At 40.9% G+C, this 17673-nt stretch overlaps 2 protein-coding genes across 5 annotated transcripts in view; one reads left to right on the top strand and one right to left on the bottom strand.

Moving 5' to 3' along the window:
* LOC139768413 (uncharacterized) overlaps positions 1–17673 on the top strand; it is a 370378-nt gene that overhangs the window by 66879 nt on the left and 285826 nt on the right. The gene's annotated exons all lie outside the window — the stretch shown is intronic.
* Positions 7459–17673, bottom strand: part of LOC139768408 (synaptogenesis protein syg-1) — a 268779-nt gene continuing 258564 nt past the window's right edge. For all 4 annotated transcript variants that reach the window (XM_071698554.1, XM_071698556.1, XM_071698555.1 and 1 more), the window contains 2 exons: positions 17410–17576; positions 7459–14376 (listed from right to left, as the gene is read on the bottom strand). In XM_071698554.1, coding sequence (XP_071554655.1) covers positions 13987–14376; positions 17410–17576 — 557 coding nt within the window. In that variant the 3' untranslated portion in view covers positions 7459–13986. The remainder of the gene's footprint in view (positions 14377–17409; positions 17577–17673) is intronic.

Genomic DNA, 17673 nt, shown 5'->3' on the forward strand with positions numbered 1-17673 from the left:
CGTAAGTTTGCCCGCAATCGAATTTGTGGTGGACATTGCCGAACTAATCGATAGAACAAAAATAGGGACATGAAACCTTCCTTAGGCGTTTAATCAATGATTAAGTAGAACAAGAAATTGTGAAAATAAACTTTCAACTCTCGGCACTGCAGCATTATCAAATTTAATGAATTCTTCTAGAAATACAAGATTATAATTCATTTTGTTAATTAAATGGATTGCTACAGATGTCAGATCCGTTTTTGTAAGATTATTAATTTTTAATCATTATTTGATTTTAACATTATTTCGTTTCTCATTGGATTAAGATTATATTTTAAAGTTTTCTATACCGCGTATATTACAGCGCGCACACATTGCGCTTAAAAACGCTGCAGCTCTGATCCACCAACGATGGCGGATACATATGTCAAACTGTGACGGCTAGTGGAGGGTTTAAGCACGTGATCGGCGATTTCTTTGAATTATGCTCCAATTCGTTCTCGCGTTTCGTTCTAAGCGCCTCGAGGTAATCGAGCGTCACGCCAGATCGCGTTACAAAAATCGTTTCTCGAGGCGTGAGGATCCCGCGCCGTTGGCGTTGGCCGGCACTTTATTGGCCCGTCCGTGACGCGAAGACCGCTTCTGAGTCTGACTAATGGCGGTGGCTGACTACTGGCGCGGTCTGACTACGGCGATCGAGTTATCTTGTTAGCGCAATCGATATCGGCCAACTGTGAAGAGAGGAGTTATCCTGTCAAATGATGCCATTTCAGTTCTTGACCTGTTTTTCTTCTCTTTTCGTAATTGAAGGAACAAGTGGACGAAAGAGGCATGTCATACTCGTGATATATTTTAAGATTAAAGCACCTAAATGGAAATAATTGTCTTTTTATCAATATTCTATAAACTATATTTTAAGACTGATATATTTAAATGTTCAAGTATAAAGTTTTTCACTTCTTATGAAATTATTGGTTTTATTCTCCAGTCAGATATGCAAGAGATATTTATTATTTGTGCCTGTCACACTTGTATTTTCTTTTTCTTTTTTAAATCAGCCAATTTCGCTTCGCGCAAAAGTAAGATAAGTGAACTCCGATAAGAGTCATCGCGCAAACAAAATTTGCCTTGCTTATACAATGGACTGCAAGATGTATGATAATTTCCTGCGAATAATTCAGCAAAATGACAAAAATAAATTACTTATTGTAGTCTTCCCTTTGCCATTTGTTATATCTCACTGCAATTTCGTACGTCGTTGGAGATACGACGAAAGGATGCCATTATCTCAAGCAGGCACTTTACTCACGCATGTTTGCTTTGCGCAAATAAGTAGATACGCAAATCAGCAGCGAGCGCGAAGGAGAGCACGCTCTCGCTTCCTTAATAGCCCCTGGCAACTAGCACATTTTGGCGCGCCAATTGTGCCAATTAAAAATTTATACTCAGACTCTCGAACGGCTTTAAATCGGTGCTATCGATTGCACGGAAGGTATATTAAAACGAATTTGTTCGTTGCGCATTAGAGAGAAGATAATGTTAAACATAGCTGAGGTCGAGGTCAAAGCTGCATTTGACGACGCGTAAGAAGGTCACGATCGGTCTCCGAAAGGTCACACATCATGAAAACTTTCCTTCCTAACTTCCGTAGAAAGAAGTTTCACGCAAACTTCTGCCGCGAAGAGCCGCCTAATTTTTCTCAGAGTATTTACTTGTCCTAAGATGTTTGGTCCTGTGTCACTCCCTAGGAAATATCTATGGAAACGCATGGCGGAGAGCGCGTTACTGATAATTTCATGGAGATCCTGAAAATTCTGTGCCGTGGGGTTCGCCACTGTACGAAAATATACGAAGCGTTTCGGTGCTCGTCCTGCCCGAAGAAGGAAACAATATTCTTCCTCCTCTGTACCTAATAGGGGGATCTTGGCTGAGCCGTATTATCCTTGTGAAAAATTCACGGTCTCTAAAAGCACGACCATTCGGCTCTTCCGGAGCCCCCGGTCGATCGTCTTGTATATTCGTCGTGTTCCGCCGGTCCGGAATCCACATTTCCATAAAAGCACCGGCGTGCCGCGCCACCACCATCGCACGGGAATCCCCCGATCGAATCTTTTATCATTCTGCCATCTCTTCGAACGATCTCGCGTGCCTATCCGCGGTCCCTTAACGACGTTACAATGCGCCGATCGATGGGCATAATTCACGAACGGCAACGTTCCACAACCCCCGGCGGCTCTTTCATCCCTCGCTCCGCGTTCCGACATGGACGCGCGTTATACGCTCGCGTTAAGACTTAAATCATGCGCGCCCCACAGTCAGAAACGACGTACACGGAGGCACGACTGTCGCCGCGTTGTTACGAGCAGTAATACAAACGTATGATAATCATGCGGCGTTGGAGATACCTCGCGACATTAATGGGTAGTTAGCAGAGAGCGGAATAGGCGGTTTACTCCCGGAATAGCGAGATTACACTGTACCATTGAAATACTTGTCGCTTATACCGTGCAATTCGCGGAAGAATTAAAATAAACCATGAATTGCGTCATCAAACTATTCGCTATGCTTGTTAGCAGACATTCTGCCAACGGTACAAGTTTCATAATATATACTACGGGGCTCAGAATAAGGGCTCAATTAAAATTCATTAAAAGTTTCCATATAAATAGATTTGTTCCGTATGATAATATGTATTTCATGCATTATATTGAGTTCGTAAAGTTATATCTAAAATTAATTTCGCTAAAGCAATATTAAAGCGAAAATATTATTCAATCTGTTTTCATATCTATGAAAAAGCTTTCGTGGTCAACGCGCTGCTTTTTACAGATATATCTGCTGTCTTGAAAAAAATTGACAAACATTTATCTCCTGTCGACGCTGCAGCGCTGCAGGGAAAATTGACAGATCTTTTTTGTTCTTGAGTTTTACCGCGCCCGGGATAGCCGACGTATTCATCGATCTGCTTACGACGCCAATTACGATGGGCTAGATACGTAATAGAGGCATTACTCTAACCGGTCGTTCTTCTGTAGTCGTAAAAAAATTCAGCACGTCGTAAGAATATACTCATCACCCGAAGTTTCACGCTCCCTGCCGCCTCGCACCCCGGCCGGCTGTGCAATCTTCGTAAAAATAGAGGAAATAAATTGCCGTGGAAAATGGAGGGACGGGGCCCCGACTCTATCATCGCTCATCATTAAAAATTTTATATTATGAGGTTTACATCGCGTGAGACTTGGCGGAAATTACAGCGAATGCGGTGTCTTATCTGTAAATATTTTATCAGGTTAAATTAGGTATTAATCCTAGAGGTATCCTTGAGCTTTCAGTGCGAACTGTCTGCAACTCATAGGTTCTATAATGATAATATGGGCCATATGTATTAAGCACAGAGTGCAATTTAATATTAAATCCGGAAAAATATATAATTTTATATAATTTATTTCCCTAAAATTCGAAATATTTAATGTTGTTAACTGTTAAAAATATAAAGAATTAGTCAGAGTTGCACAATTGTGTAATTTGTAAAGCGCATATGTGGTAAAATAATAACAGAAAGCTCACAAAAACACGCGCTCTTTTTCATAAATGCATATTCTATTTTGATTATAAAGTGGCAATTAAAACGCACATTATGCGTATTTTTCATATTATTTTAGCATGCACTGGTTCATTCATAACATAACGATGAAGACTACGAACTGTTTCTGAAGACTATGGCGAGGACCGTTCTCTCAAATATAATTTACATAATGCATCCTTATTCAGTGCAAACGTAATATATTTTTAATTAAAATTTTAATTTAAATTTCGTACGTAAGTTTTAATAATATTATTTTTAATCAAATGTAAAAAAGTAATATTAATAATCACATAAATAAAATTAAATGCAACTTCTAAAATATGTTTTCAGAAAAATATGTAACTACAATACATACGTCGATATTCCTCCTATTCGTGTTGATTGTTTCAAAATTGAAAATAATATTTAAAAGAAAATCCAGCGCCGCTTTCTGCTCGGTCGTATAAGTGCTGGAGCTTACGTTTTACTTGCAGCCTTATTTGCCGGGTTCCGTGCGAGGCACGGAATTTAAAGGCTACTTGCATAATTTGGAGCGCCCTCGATATGATAGCGACATATTTCATCTCGAGTGAACGCTCTTTCCACCACTTCCTCCACGAATTATCGGTACTTGGCCGACACGGCACGTACGTGCAACTGGCTCATGACTTGTGCGTATTTTATCTTGGCATATTAATTAACTCCAGAGCGTCGTCGGGGTTTTTACACAGGCCGGGGCCGGCTTGCGCTGCGTGGAGCATCGCGAAACTCACTTGAGCGATTATAAATGCGCCGGAATGAGACAAATAAAGGATAAGGGTATTCTAGAGCCGCGAATGTTGCTGAGCTAGATAGGCGATTATCTTTCTCTTTATTTATTTCGAGTTTCAGTGGAGTAACACGCAGATTTGTGTGCCCATTAAATATTGCTTATTAAAATAAACATGATAACCGCTAACCGCGCTACATTGTTCTCTGATATTTGTATCTCGTTTCATATAATTATGGTAAAATGCAAACGGTCAATAAATATACAAACACTCCGCAACGATATCATAGAGTGATTCTTTGTTGTCCTACATTGTTTTATCTATGAATATAAAATCCAATAAATCTAACTGCTAACAATAACGTATATAATTCATTTACGATATATCAATACGCAAATAACAAATTATCCACGGATATCAAATTTTATATTGTCGTTTTGTGTCCAACGCGTTTGTTTCGCGTATTCCCAACATCGGTTTTTGAACACGTCAAAATTAAGAGAAACGCTAGAGGAAATTTGACTACACTTGAAATGCATATTGTTATAAAATATTATATACTTTTTTTGGGAAGGGCCACAATTCTATTCCCTGTGAAATAAATATATTTGTCGATTAAGCGAATAAAACGACATCGATATGATTGTTACCGATCTGTAGAGCGCCGGCGTATAGCCGGACGCATATAGTTGTATCAAGAAGCGGAGTGTTGTCATCTGGCAACCCAATTTGTTGTTTTAACAAAATAAATTGCAAATTCGCGTAACGCGATTCTCTCGCCGAATTGGCAGAATACCCCCCGCTCTCAGCCCTCGGTGTGAACTGCTGTTCAAATTGAATAATGAATCGCGTCCTGTTTTTTCGCTCCCGGGATGCGTCGCACTTCAAGATTAATTAAAAAGTGTCATTATTTATTTAGCGCGTAACTGCGCTTATACTTCGGATGCAATTACGTTGTGCGCACGGACAAACTGTCAGGCAGGCTGCCTGTATTTAAAATCCTTTGACGCTTAATTTCTATGCTCGTTGATGGGGAACAAAAAAAGTTTCGTTGAACACGCTGTAATCGGTGCACCGAAAGATTTACGTCGATTTTCAACATTTATATATCGTTCGGTCAACGATCCGATAATACTCCGATAATGTAATGCGAGCGATTGTGCACGGTAAAAGAGCAAGAAAAAAGCCATTAAACGTAGGAAATTTTTTGACAGGGCGAAACAAAAAAAATTCGATAGCTAAATCTCAGGTAGAAGCCGAGCTCGGAATAATTTGTTCTACGGCGAGCGGGCGGAACCGTGGGTAACTTAATACCTCGTCGCGTTGTCGTTGCGGTAAGTAAAGAAATCCGACGTGTACTTAATAAGTTTTCGGTAATAACCGCGAAGCTCGGATCTCCGTAGCGAGACGCTTGACTTCGCCCCGACTTGCCACGTCAGTGCCCTTATTACCCTCCTACTCCGCTGAAGCCTTCCTCTCGCGCCAGAACGCGTAATCTTAATAACTGCCGAGTCGGGACCCGGGCAAGGCGGGCAATAACTATCAAGTGGAATTTACTCAGGATGTTTTTAAATCGCGAAGCGATAGCGAAGTTCTGATTCTGTTGAAACTGCCGCTTGGAGAAGCCGGCTGAAAATTCAGCCCTTCAATGGTCCCGGGAGTATCTCTTTCGACGATGAAATAATTTGCTTTAACGAACCATCAAGTAGCGCTCGTGGATGTAATGCATATCCGCAATATTGACGATAAGTGGCAGTTTTGTGGGGAGCCTCTCCGGGATGGATTATTCGAGTGGAAATCACGTGACGTATATCCGCGTTTGAAATCTATGAGGGAGAGAACTCAGGTGAGATCATAGCGTTGAAGCTACCTTTACGCCGGTTGAATTTTAGCGACGCCGGTGATGGCCGGAACAGTGAAATATGAATCTCGGTCGGCGAGCAGTCAACGAAACCGAGATAATCAAACGCTGCTATCTACCATTGCTCTCTGTAAATCCCAGAAGCAATAAAGTTGCGGTAGGGAACGGCAGGGAAGAGAGGGGTGAAATGGTGTACCTTCCGTTACCTTCTTCTTCCACGGTAGAATGGCTGCCACTGCGAAAAAGAGAGGGGGTGAGGAGGGGAGAAAGAGAGAGAGAAAGTGGAGGTTTTCTCCGACGATTTTTTAATTACTCGCTCGCAATCTCGCGTCTCCGCCCGACGTAAACGCCATTTCGCGAGAACGGCCGGCAGACAATTGGCAAGAGAGACGAAAGGCTGGCGCACGGAGATGCCTGTCGGAACGATCCCAGGATTTATGTTATCTCCGGAGGACTCGCGGGACGCACGGTGCACGTGTCGGGGAAACCGGATTGGCGGAAAAGGGGGAGGGGGGGGGTGGCGAGGGGCGAGGGGCGAGAAACGTGAAGGTCGTTTCGGCCGATATATATACGTGGAAGGGAGGGAATCTCTTTCGGGGGCTCTGCGAATTCTCACCTCGCCATCCACGTAATCCTGCCTTTCCCGGGAGTCGCGCATTACCGCGTGCGCGCATATAGGTTGCATGATAAATGAAATAATGAAACTCGGCGTCTCTGGCTCTTCGTGCTTCGAGCTCCGCGTAATTAATAGGAGGAAACGCGACAAAGTGTTCGTTACGGTGACACCGTTTCTAATTTCGCCGTAGTGTAATATACAGTATTAATTTTGCATGCTTTATTATGCCACGTTTTTAATAATGTCTAACGCAGATATACACTGCGTACATTACGTAATTGGCTGGATGGCAAAATCCTATTATTTGTTGCACGTCCAGAAGAGTCGTTCTTTGAAAATTGAAAAAGAATCGAAACGCTCGTTACAAGGATAAACCGCGTTAATAATATCGATGACACTTACCTGTAACTGGATTATGTCAGATGTTAAAGATGTACATTTTCACGGAGCTATATATAAGGGTCGCAAAAATTTAATTTTCTGGCAAACGTTGGTTGACTTTAAAAACTGCGAAAATTAAATTACGGACACATGAAAGTGGAAAGAAAGAGAAGGTAGAAAGACACTTGGCCATAATTGATACCGCAGATATCTAAAAAAAAAAATCCAGGCCAGATTAAAGTTTTTAAAGCCATCCAAAGATCGACAGCGGTTCTCCATCCTGTCGGTTTTTATATCAACACGTTTATTCTGATTACGTTGAGGTGTGTATATATTTATAGAGAGAGATCTATAATTATTGTAGATACACGTAGTATGGTCGTCGCAATTTCAATTTTTGACACACTCACGTTTCTCTCGTCAGGCACACCAGATGGAATTTCACTCGTACGCACATACACATATACAAGCGCGCGGACCTCAGAAGAATGTACAAACAAACACGCACACGTTTACTCATTCAAAAGATTATGTACAATTGAATATAGACGCAATTCCTCATTGTCGCAATTCTCGTTACGCATAGAAAGGGTCACAGTTTTGCCAGTGTCAATCGAAGGGTAAAAATCAAATATCAGTTAAGCTTCAAAAATAATATCTAATAAAAAAATTTTGAATTTTGAATTTGCTAGAGCACCGTTTAGTATTTTAAGCTGTCAATTTTCGCACTTGATTGATATTCTTCTTTTTAATTACTCGTCGATAATAACGATGACAATTGAATTGTAATTGTAATAACATCTTGTGTGTAACGTAAATGCAAAGTACTTGATTACGATGAATATCATATCCGGGATGAACGAACGAGGAACGAGTGAACCTCGAATGTGCTCGAGAGTTGGGACGAAGGAAATTTTGTATCGTGCCAACCACGTAAATGGGCAATTAATGTTTATTCCGTATTCCAAAATTCGGACATTGTGGTACACTTCGATATCCGATAGATATTCAAAAGAACTTGAATGGGGTATCTGTGCTGCGGGGATGGATTACGGATTTGGAGACGTCGGGGGAATTGTGTGGCGGTTATCGGTGGCAGTGATACGTAAGCGTCGATGAATATTCCGTTACAAAAGTGACTTTTGATGCTTTTTAGGGTTAGGCTTTTGGTGCTTCCGGTACAAGCTAATAGACTCGTGCCGCGGAGTCCAGCCGCGGAGGCGCCGGGGTTCGGAATTGACTTTCAGATTTGATAAGCCGATGCAGATTTTCATGTAGGGGCTTCTTTTGAAACTGGGCGAAAACGCGGCTCTGGGCAGATCACCATTTAGCCGCCCAAGAGGCTTCTCACGGGTGCATGCACGCCGCAATGCAGACTCTGTACAAAGTGCAACTGGAAAGCTGTGGTGAAACGAATGTGCCCGTTCGAACGTGGCGATTTAACGGGCAGTTCTTATTTGCGGAATTCCCTGTGAACAGTCTACTCCTTTTTCCGACCGCGTCATTGATTGAAAAGTGCGATTTTAACCGGAACAAGGATAAAGTGTAATTATATAATAATTCGTTACGATTCGTTTACAAAAGTGCGTCTTCTATCAGAATTTTCTCATCAAATTATTTAATTGTATCAGGATGTTATGAAAAAAGAAAGCAAAGTTTAAGAGTAAAATATATTTTTAAAAAATCGGAAAAGAAAATAGATAGTAAACTGACTATTTAAATATTGGAATTCTCAGAAATGACAAATCAGTATTTCAACAATAACTAAAACCTTTTTTATATTTGCACATTTATTTTGCAAAATGTGATTATTTATACCATGATATATCACATTACTGTGATATTTCAATCTGTTAAAGAATAATCTGAAACGTGTTAACGCAATGGAAATTTAGCACACTCGAAACTACTTAAACATCAAACTAACTAGTCGGAAGTACAAAATAGCACTGACATGTATCAGCCTGTAATTGCTCATTACGCGCGTTCGTTTCCCGCACGAACGCGGAAATTGGGTCGCGTCGCGAAACGCGACGTTGGCCATCGTTTCTTTATTACCGTCAAAATTTTCGCGGCGTTAGCGGAACCGGCCGCATTCACACGGTATTTGACAGAAAACGTGGAATGTATTGCAGCATGCGAGAAGCGAGAATTTAGGGAGGAGACGCGAGGAGAAACGTGCGCGATCGTTAACGGAGCGCGTGCTTAAAATACCTGCGAAACCGGAAGGACTCCCGCCAATCGAACTTTTGTACATATGTACACAGGCACACCGGTATACGTACCGGGTGATCCACTGCAGCTACTGCACTGCAGCTATTGTATGCACCGTACGTGATACGAGTGATAAGTTATAACCTTATCAGGCTGGGTTGCATTATTGTGGCCAAACGTGTGCATAGATATTTCAAGCAATAAAGCGTAAGATTATGGATCTCATCAAAAACAATGGAAAGAATTTTAACTTGGAAATCCAAATAAAGAATCCACGTTATTTAGTTACAATCGCGCAGGATTTTTTTGTTTCTACGAAGAAATACGTAATTAAGAAAATGGTATTGCTACAGAGGTAACAATAGAAGATTATGCGTTATCTTCAGTACAATAGAACAAGATATAAAAGAGAGCAACAGTTTAAACAATTCTATGTCTTTTCCGGGAGAAAAATCGATTTTACGGAGACTCAATTGGAGCACTCGAGGTATAATTCTCTTTTCTCTGTCCACTTCGATCTCGTTCGAGCAGCCGGACGTAAAATATAAAAAAAGAACGGTCTCATCTCAATCCTTTCGTGAATTCTTGAAAATCCTTTAGTGCGACGCAAATAACTGCGACACTCTAACTATAATGGAAAGAAAAGCGAGTTTGAATACTCTAAAAATAACTCAAGTGTAACGTGACTTTCGATGTCTGTCTGCGTTAGTAAGATATTTTCTTGTAAGATCAAAATGATAGAGAGGAATCAATGTGTTTTTCTGCAGCAATAAGTTGCGAGAAAATCATGAAATAACAGCAAGCGCATATACTCACATATATATCTCTTTCGTTTTAATTATTCTTAATCCTCGATCGCAGATCGCTACCACAATCACGTTAACGTACATACGGTGAGAAATTCACGTGTTTGCGCTCACGCAGGCACATACGCATATACACATACAGATGCGCGCGCGCCACGCACACGTACATATACATATATCTTTATTTCCTTGTCTGACCATTAATCGTAATCCAATCGTTTAATTATACAGTTTCCGCCCTCTCTTTAAATGGACCCCGCCTAATTGGGCGCCCAAAGACTTCACGATATACGCGGAGGTAATGTATTACGCACACTCTGAAAAAATATCTCGGCGCTGTACATCGGAGCATATATCTTACAAATTACGAAGGGGCGTTACACGAAGGAACGCTCGTCACGTCGACTTTCTTCGCGTTCGTCGACCGACGACGGTGGTCAATAACGGTCAATTACGGTCGGGTACGTTGATGTCAATTAGCCACGAGAAAGAACGACGAAATACCGGAGTAAGGATGTAATTAATATACTCGGTTAGAATAAGAAACTAAATAATAATTCATGCCGAACAATAATCCCGGAAATTCGGAAAGTTCTATTACTTAAAGGAGAGAAGATTTGCACGCCAAGATCGTTATTCCTTTCTCGTGTGCTACTATTACGATTTCCCTGCGAACGTACCTTGTAATGTCGTTAACGAATTCGTCGATAACGATCCTTCGTGCCTGTTCCGTCGTCCCTCAGACAAGTAGGGGTTTCACCTCGGGCATCTCGCAAATAAAGTCTCTCTTTTCTCGATTTTCCCTATGTACAAGGTATTTACAGTCTGTCTCCGCTGCGTAAATGCGACGAGGACCTATATATATGCATAATATATATATATATCTCTAAGATGTACACGCGTGTATATTTGTACGGTGCACAACGTATGGCGACGCGCGAAAAATACTTTTCGATCGCTCTTCATCATCTCGATGGCGAACTTAAAATGAGCGCGACATGGCAGTTGGGTTGTGCGTTTTGGCAGTCCTAGGATACACATTTGTCTTTACAAGATTTCATTTTACGTCACGTCAGTCTGCGTGTTCAATGGGAAGCGAAGATAAAAAATCGGCCGCTTAAACGGTGAACTACACGCGTTTATTATGCCGCGACTTGATATAAATTATATTTTCAAATTTATTTCTCATCTATTCTCAAGCCTTTCTTTTCTTTTTCATGATTTTCATCGTAGAATTCAAGTTCTTTTAGCATTGCAAATTTGGATAGTCAGTATAGTTTTAATATAAGCGATTATATAAGTAAGATTGTCTTGGTAGGAATATAAAAACCGATAGCCGATTAAAAAAGCATTATTCCGGACTGAGGTATCTCAATGAAGTTCAAACTCCAATTAAGTTTCGAAGAATATAGCACGATATAATTTACCGTCGGCGAGCCGCTTTTAATTTAACAGTTCTGCAACGTTATTGTCCCCGATCCCGTCGCAAAATATTCTCCGATCGAACGAAACGTAATTACGGGTAATGCGTGGACGCACGTCGCTATTGAACGATGCGCAATGTACAAGGTACGTTAATTAGAATTAATATACATTTTTTCGGAGCGCAGCAGGCTCTTTATCAACGCACACGGTAATTTCGATAATAGTCTAAATTTACTCCGTGTCCTCGTCTCCTCGAGGAAAAGTTGCTATTTACAGTGCTTTACGGATATGAGGATGTACGTCAGGTAATCTTGGAAGAAACTCTCCTTCCGCATTGTTGTTAAAACTTTGACTCTCGCTAAAATTTCCGCGCGAATATCATTCCGTTCACATGTCGCGCGGTTAGATATACGAAAAGTCGCGCAAATAGACTAGAAAGTTGTAACGATGGAAGGATTTACACAAAGAACAGATTCCGCGCGTTCTTTATCCTTCCATCGTTACCGCGAAAGAGAAGATCGATAGTCCGGATAATTTAATTTATAGTTAGCAAATTTACTCTTACCTTGAAAGTTTCCGATAATATGCGGCATAGGGTATGGTGGGGCAGGTTAAGACGGATTTTTTGTTTGGGCACATATTTCCTGAACAAAGAGAGGTAAATTAAAGATCGGGATATCTATAGATAGAGGGACCTTTTGCGTACATGAAAGTAATTTTTAATTTTTAATATGTTAAACCCCATTCGAGTGTGATTAATTATCTTCTAAACTCCTGCATTTGTCTCAATGTGCCCCATGAGCGGGGCACATTGAGACAACCTATAATAATGACTCAAACACCATTTTTTGACATATATGACATATGACTGTCCTTATTCAGAACAAAAAAAAATGTACACAAAAAAGCCAACATAAATATTCATTAAAAAATCATAAAGTATTATAAAAAAATATTTTTTTTTACTTCTATAGCACAGCCATAACTTTATGTTATGGCATTAATATGTACCTAAACTATTAATATGTAGGGGAGACCAGGACAAATGCGGTATATACATATATACCTCTCCACACGTAGCAGTGCCCAGCAATATTTGGTCAGATGCTGGACTCGAACCTGAATCCTCGCGGTTACGAGTCTGGCACTTATGCCACTAGACTACACTGCTCTCTCGTTGGTGATCCCCCGTAGGGGAGGAGGGCGTCGGATCTTGCGTTCTTCCTGTGTTGGCTGAGAGAGGAGAAATCGATGTACCTATGTCTCGTAACAGCGAATGTAGATTTTCTATCCCGAGAGTAGGTATACTTTGTATTACAAAATAGGTATGAGGATAAAGAAGATCGTCGCGTTGAGTGTATTTTCGTAGAACGGCGCGTCTTTATCGACGATATGCTCCCTCCGTCTCTCTCTCTCTCCCCTCCCCCCCTTTCTCTCGGAGTGTCGTATCGCGCCGAATACATCGCGTCAAGTGCAACGGTAAATTTCGGAGAACGGAGAACCGAGAACGGAGAAGATCCGCGCCGCGAGAGAAAGATCGACTTATTTCCGCGAAAATCCGCAAAATATTTCCGCGCTGGCAGTCGCGACGCGAAACAAGTGCATCGTATAAAGCACAGTTACGAAAATCCGACGTGAAGATTTTCTCAATGTTGGACACGTTCTTGTCCTTTTTCCATTACCATCTGATTTTATTTTCCGTTGAAAAATACAATTTTGCGAACAATTCCGGTTTTATCGTAACGTAACGTCATAAATAATTAATTTCATTTGTATAGTGTGTAATACTTAAAATTCTAAAATGTCACGTGAGAACTGATCTAATTAAATCTTGATCTGTCGACGTTTTTCTGAATTTAGGTACACATTAATGCATAAAGTTATGGCTGTGCTACAAAATAAGAGAAGTAAAAAGAAATATTTTTTTATGAATATTTATGTTGGCTTCTTTGTGTAAATTTTTTTTGTTCTGAATAAAGACAGTCATATGTTAAAAAAATGGTGTTTGAGTCATTATTATAGATTGCCCCATGGGTGGGGCACATTGAGACAAATGCAGGAGTTTAGAAGATAATTAATTAAAAATTACTTTCACGTACACAAAAGATCCCTCTATCTATAGATACCCCGATCTTTAATTTACCTCTCTTAGTTCAGGAAATATGAGCCCAAACAAAAAATCCGTCCCAACCTGCCCCACCATACTCTACCTTTTCCCGAGAATTCGAGGACGTTACCAGGGGGAGCGCCGCAAGTCCAGGAATCAAAAGGTCGCGCACCACGAAGACGCGCACGATCGCCACGAGCCGGCGTATGCCATATCAGACGTAGTACTCGTTGACGTTGAGCGCGTCGGAGTCGCGTCCCTATACGCAGCTCTCCTGGGTCGAGATCAGGGGCGTGCGGACGGTGACGACCTCTCTCGCCGGGTGATGCTGCTTGCCGCTCATCACGGTGGCGACAGTGGAGTCCTGGAGCACGTTCGCCGTCGACAGAGGGGTGGTCGCGCATGACGGCGCGTTGGAGACGTCCAGTTTGGGTGGCCTGGCGTTGTGGTCAATGCAGGCGTAGACCGTGGCTTCTTTCGTGTACGGCTTGCCGCCTACGATCACCCCGAGACCGCTGCCGTAGCCCTGAAGACCACCCAGACCGCCAACTCCGCCGCTGAGACTAGCCAGTTTGGGGTCAGTCGCCAGGGTCGACAGAGTGGTGGGTCTCGCTAGGCACAGCTCGGCGTACGTTACCTCCCCGGATAACTGAAAGAGGAAATTTAGGACGTGCTATCCACAAAGAACGTTCGAATGCAAATGAAAGGGGCTGTTGCTGCAAGAGAAAATCTTGCAAGCTTTTTTAACGAGACGAGATTAATTTGTAGCGATGATCATCTAGCTAAGTGGCTAAAACGTAGATGGGAACGTAACTATGTATACTTCAGTTATGAACTAGCAGGTATGCGTTAGCGAGCAGGACACTTTTCTGTTAACTCCAACTGAATGAGATTTATGGAAACGTACGATAATCGCCGGGTTCTACATGAGCCTTGAATCCGATTAGGGATTAAGTACGTGTATTGTTTCCATCGATCGAATCTGCCGCGTATTATGCAACAAGTCCGCTCGGATGTCTAATGACACGTGGGTAACAGGAGATTAAACCAATTTCAATACATTAGCGTTGGTTTATAGATGTGTGCGCGAGGCGTAATCCGCCAAAGTAAATGCAACCATTGTACTGCGACGCGTACGACCGGACATTTAAATAATCCCACGTCCGCGAGACGGTCAACTTTCGCGATAGAGCCGGAAAGCGTTCCTAAGAAACTAGGGACGGTTCTCGCGTCGCATTTCCTCCGGTTCCAGGACTTAGATAATACGGACAGGTCTAACTTTCGAAATTTTCACTCCTGAATATTCTCGAGGGACCGCCTGGACTAGTTGGCTCGTATTACGGAAACTTTTGACGGCGAGAGTTCCTTCGACTGTTTAGGACGGCAACCCTCGAGTGTCCGACGCCATTTCCTATAAATTGGACGCAAAACAACGCGGGAAATGTTTCCTCGCGATGGAACATTCAGGGAAAAAGTACGATGCAGACGAAATTGTCCACGGGAACGAGTCAGGATTTTATCATGTAAAGGATCAGGAAGAAATCGCAAATTCTATAGATTTTCAAAGCGTAAACCGGTTCCTGTATCGCGTTTTATATACATCAGGCTTTCTACCTACATTCTCTATGGAAATGTATATTTTATCGAGACTTGGCGAACTCCAACAATTTTCCACGAGTGCTTAAGGTTAAGGAGGGATTCAACGCCGATAATCGTCCATACCGCCAATTCTGAAAACGTTTTCAAATTCAGCGAAAAGATTTGAACAATCGGTATTTAAAGAAAAAGCAACAATTAACCGAGGGGAAACGGAATACGAAAATCCTTAGCGATAATCAAAGTTTTCCACTCTGGAGTTTTGTTCCTGCCGAGGTTTTACTAACAGAACTTTAGATCCCCGCGGTAATTAGCAATTAATTTGGTGTGAAATTGAGGGTGAAGTTGCAGCGAATCGTGACGAAAAGAGCTCAAGAGGAAATCGGGGAGAATTTGAAAAGGGAGTCCGCGCGAACGTAACGAGGAGAGTGCGATATTTCGATTCTGATCGTTCGTCGTTGCGAGTTACGAATGTAAAATTTCTCTTTCGCGTTTACAACCCGTCGGTTAATAATCGTGCCGTGTGCAAAATAATTTCATTCGAGAGGATCGTTATTTGCGTAATCGTAGCGTTAGAATTTCCCCGACCTCAGAATGTATCCCAAAATCGAGAGGAGAGACGTGGACAGTGCAATTTTCTAGTTTCGAACTGCTGGAAGCGTTGCTTTCCGGTTGAAACTTTACGCACCGCCATCCTCCCCGGATGGATACTGTTATTTCAAACTACACCGCTGGAGGACTTTCTTGAAAACGTTGGCCGAAGCTTTTCGCGAAGCTCGAAGGGAAAAAGGAAACGACGCGACAGTACGACAACGGCGCGATTCGGTGAACTGCTTTCGCTTCTTCCATTTCTTTGCACTCCACTTCCTCAGTTTCCCATCTCATTGGATGAACCTATTAACTTTATTAAAACGTCCTTCGCTCGCTTGTCTAACGAAATTCTCGTGATTTAAACTATCGACTTTAATTGTTTAAAGTCTCTCTCTTTGTTGCAAGCGGTTCGTATTACATTCATTTCCCTCTCATGAAATCAGAACATCCCTTTACATGTAATGTCTGTAGCAACTATACTACGGTATATAGTTGTACCGGGCGGGACAACAAAGTATAATTTAACATAGATTCTGGAGGGAATTGTTAGAGTTTGTTAGAGAATTGGCTTTTGCATTTGGCGGTTATTCACTAAAGTGTTTCGTATGATTATTATACGCTATTCAATTTCTATATTATATATCTTATATATCAAAATGTATTAATATTAAGGCAATTGGCTTAAAATACAGTTATACCAAATATAACATCTTCCAAATCATGAGGAATTTCACGTGAATGATGGGACAGAGAAAGAAGTGAGAAACAGAAACGAATGTACGTTAAAAGGACAGAAGAAATTGTTGAAATATAGATATAAAATAATGAACATAAAAAATATATCGATATATATATAAAATACAATTTATAAAATATTTATTAACACAATATAATAAAAACAGATACATAATATATTATTTTTATTTATTTGCGTATAGCTATGTATATGCACAGGAGGAGTATAACTCAGTGATTTGAAAAACCTTGGCATATGCATTTTTATGAAATTTCAATGACATTCTTCATTTTCGTGTTCGCCATATTGGATTTGTAAATTTGAAATTTAATCATATTTGACATCAATGACCGCAAAAATTTTATATATGCATTTTTATGAGATTTTGATGAAATTTTCATTTTCGCGTCCGTCATATTGCATCTGTCATTTTGAATTTTGAAATTTAAACCCTCGTATTTGACATCAACGCAATTTACAAAAATCCCATATGCATTTTTATAAGATTACGATAAATTTTATTTATTTATTTTTGTTTACCTTTATTTTCCCATCAGCTATATTGCATCTACTCTTTTAAATTTTACTACCAATTACAAAGCGTTTATACATGCATTTTTGTAGTTAACCAATAATTTTTCAAATTTGGGTTAAATACTTATAGTGTATTATACAATGTATCTTTGGGAATTAGTCTTTTTGTCGATATAAAATCGAGGAAATTAATCAATTTTTCTAAAAAGAGAACGCGGTACTTACCGGCAAGGTTGGATAATTGTTATAGTCGTTATGCGAATAGGCGGGAAGTCCTTGTAGATGATTATTCGTCTGCTGGGTCGGAAGGGACGACGGTGGAAGACCGTCCGGTGTGTTTTGCGTTGCTAACGGTGTGCCGGAAGTCGAGCCGGTCAGCTGATAATCTGAATCTTTCGTTTCAAGTACATTAAAAATTTCCACTTTGCTTTGCAGCAAAATATTATCGAGTATGCTCTTGTTGAAAAGTTCACGTCTGCTTTTCAAAGG

Source organism: Temnothorax nylanderi, unplaced genomic scaffold (genome assembly GCF_030848795.1).
Source record: "Temnothorax nylanderi isolate EJ_2023f unplaced genomic scaffold, tnyl_v1.0 TNYL_tig0016_pilon, whole genome shotgun sequence".
Classification (NCBI taxonomy): Eukaryota; Metazoa; Arthropoda; class Insecta; order Hymenoptera; family Formicidae; genus Temnothorax; species Temnothorax nylanderi.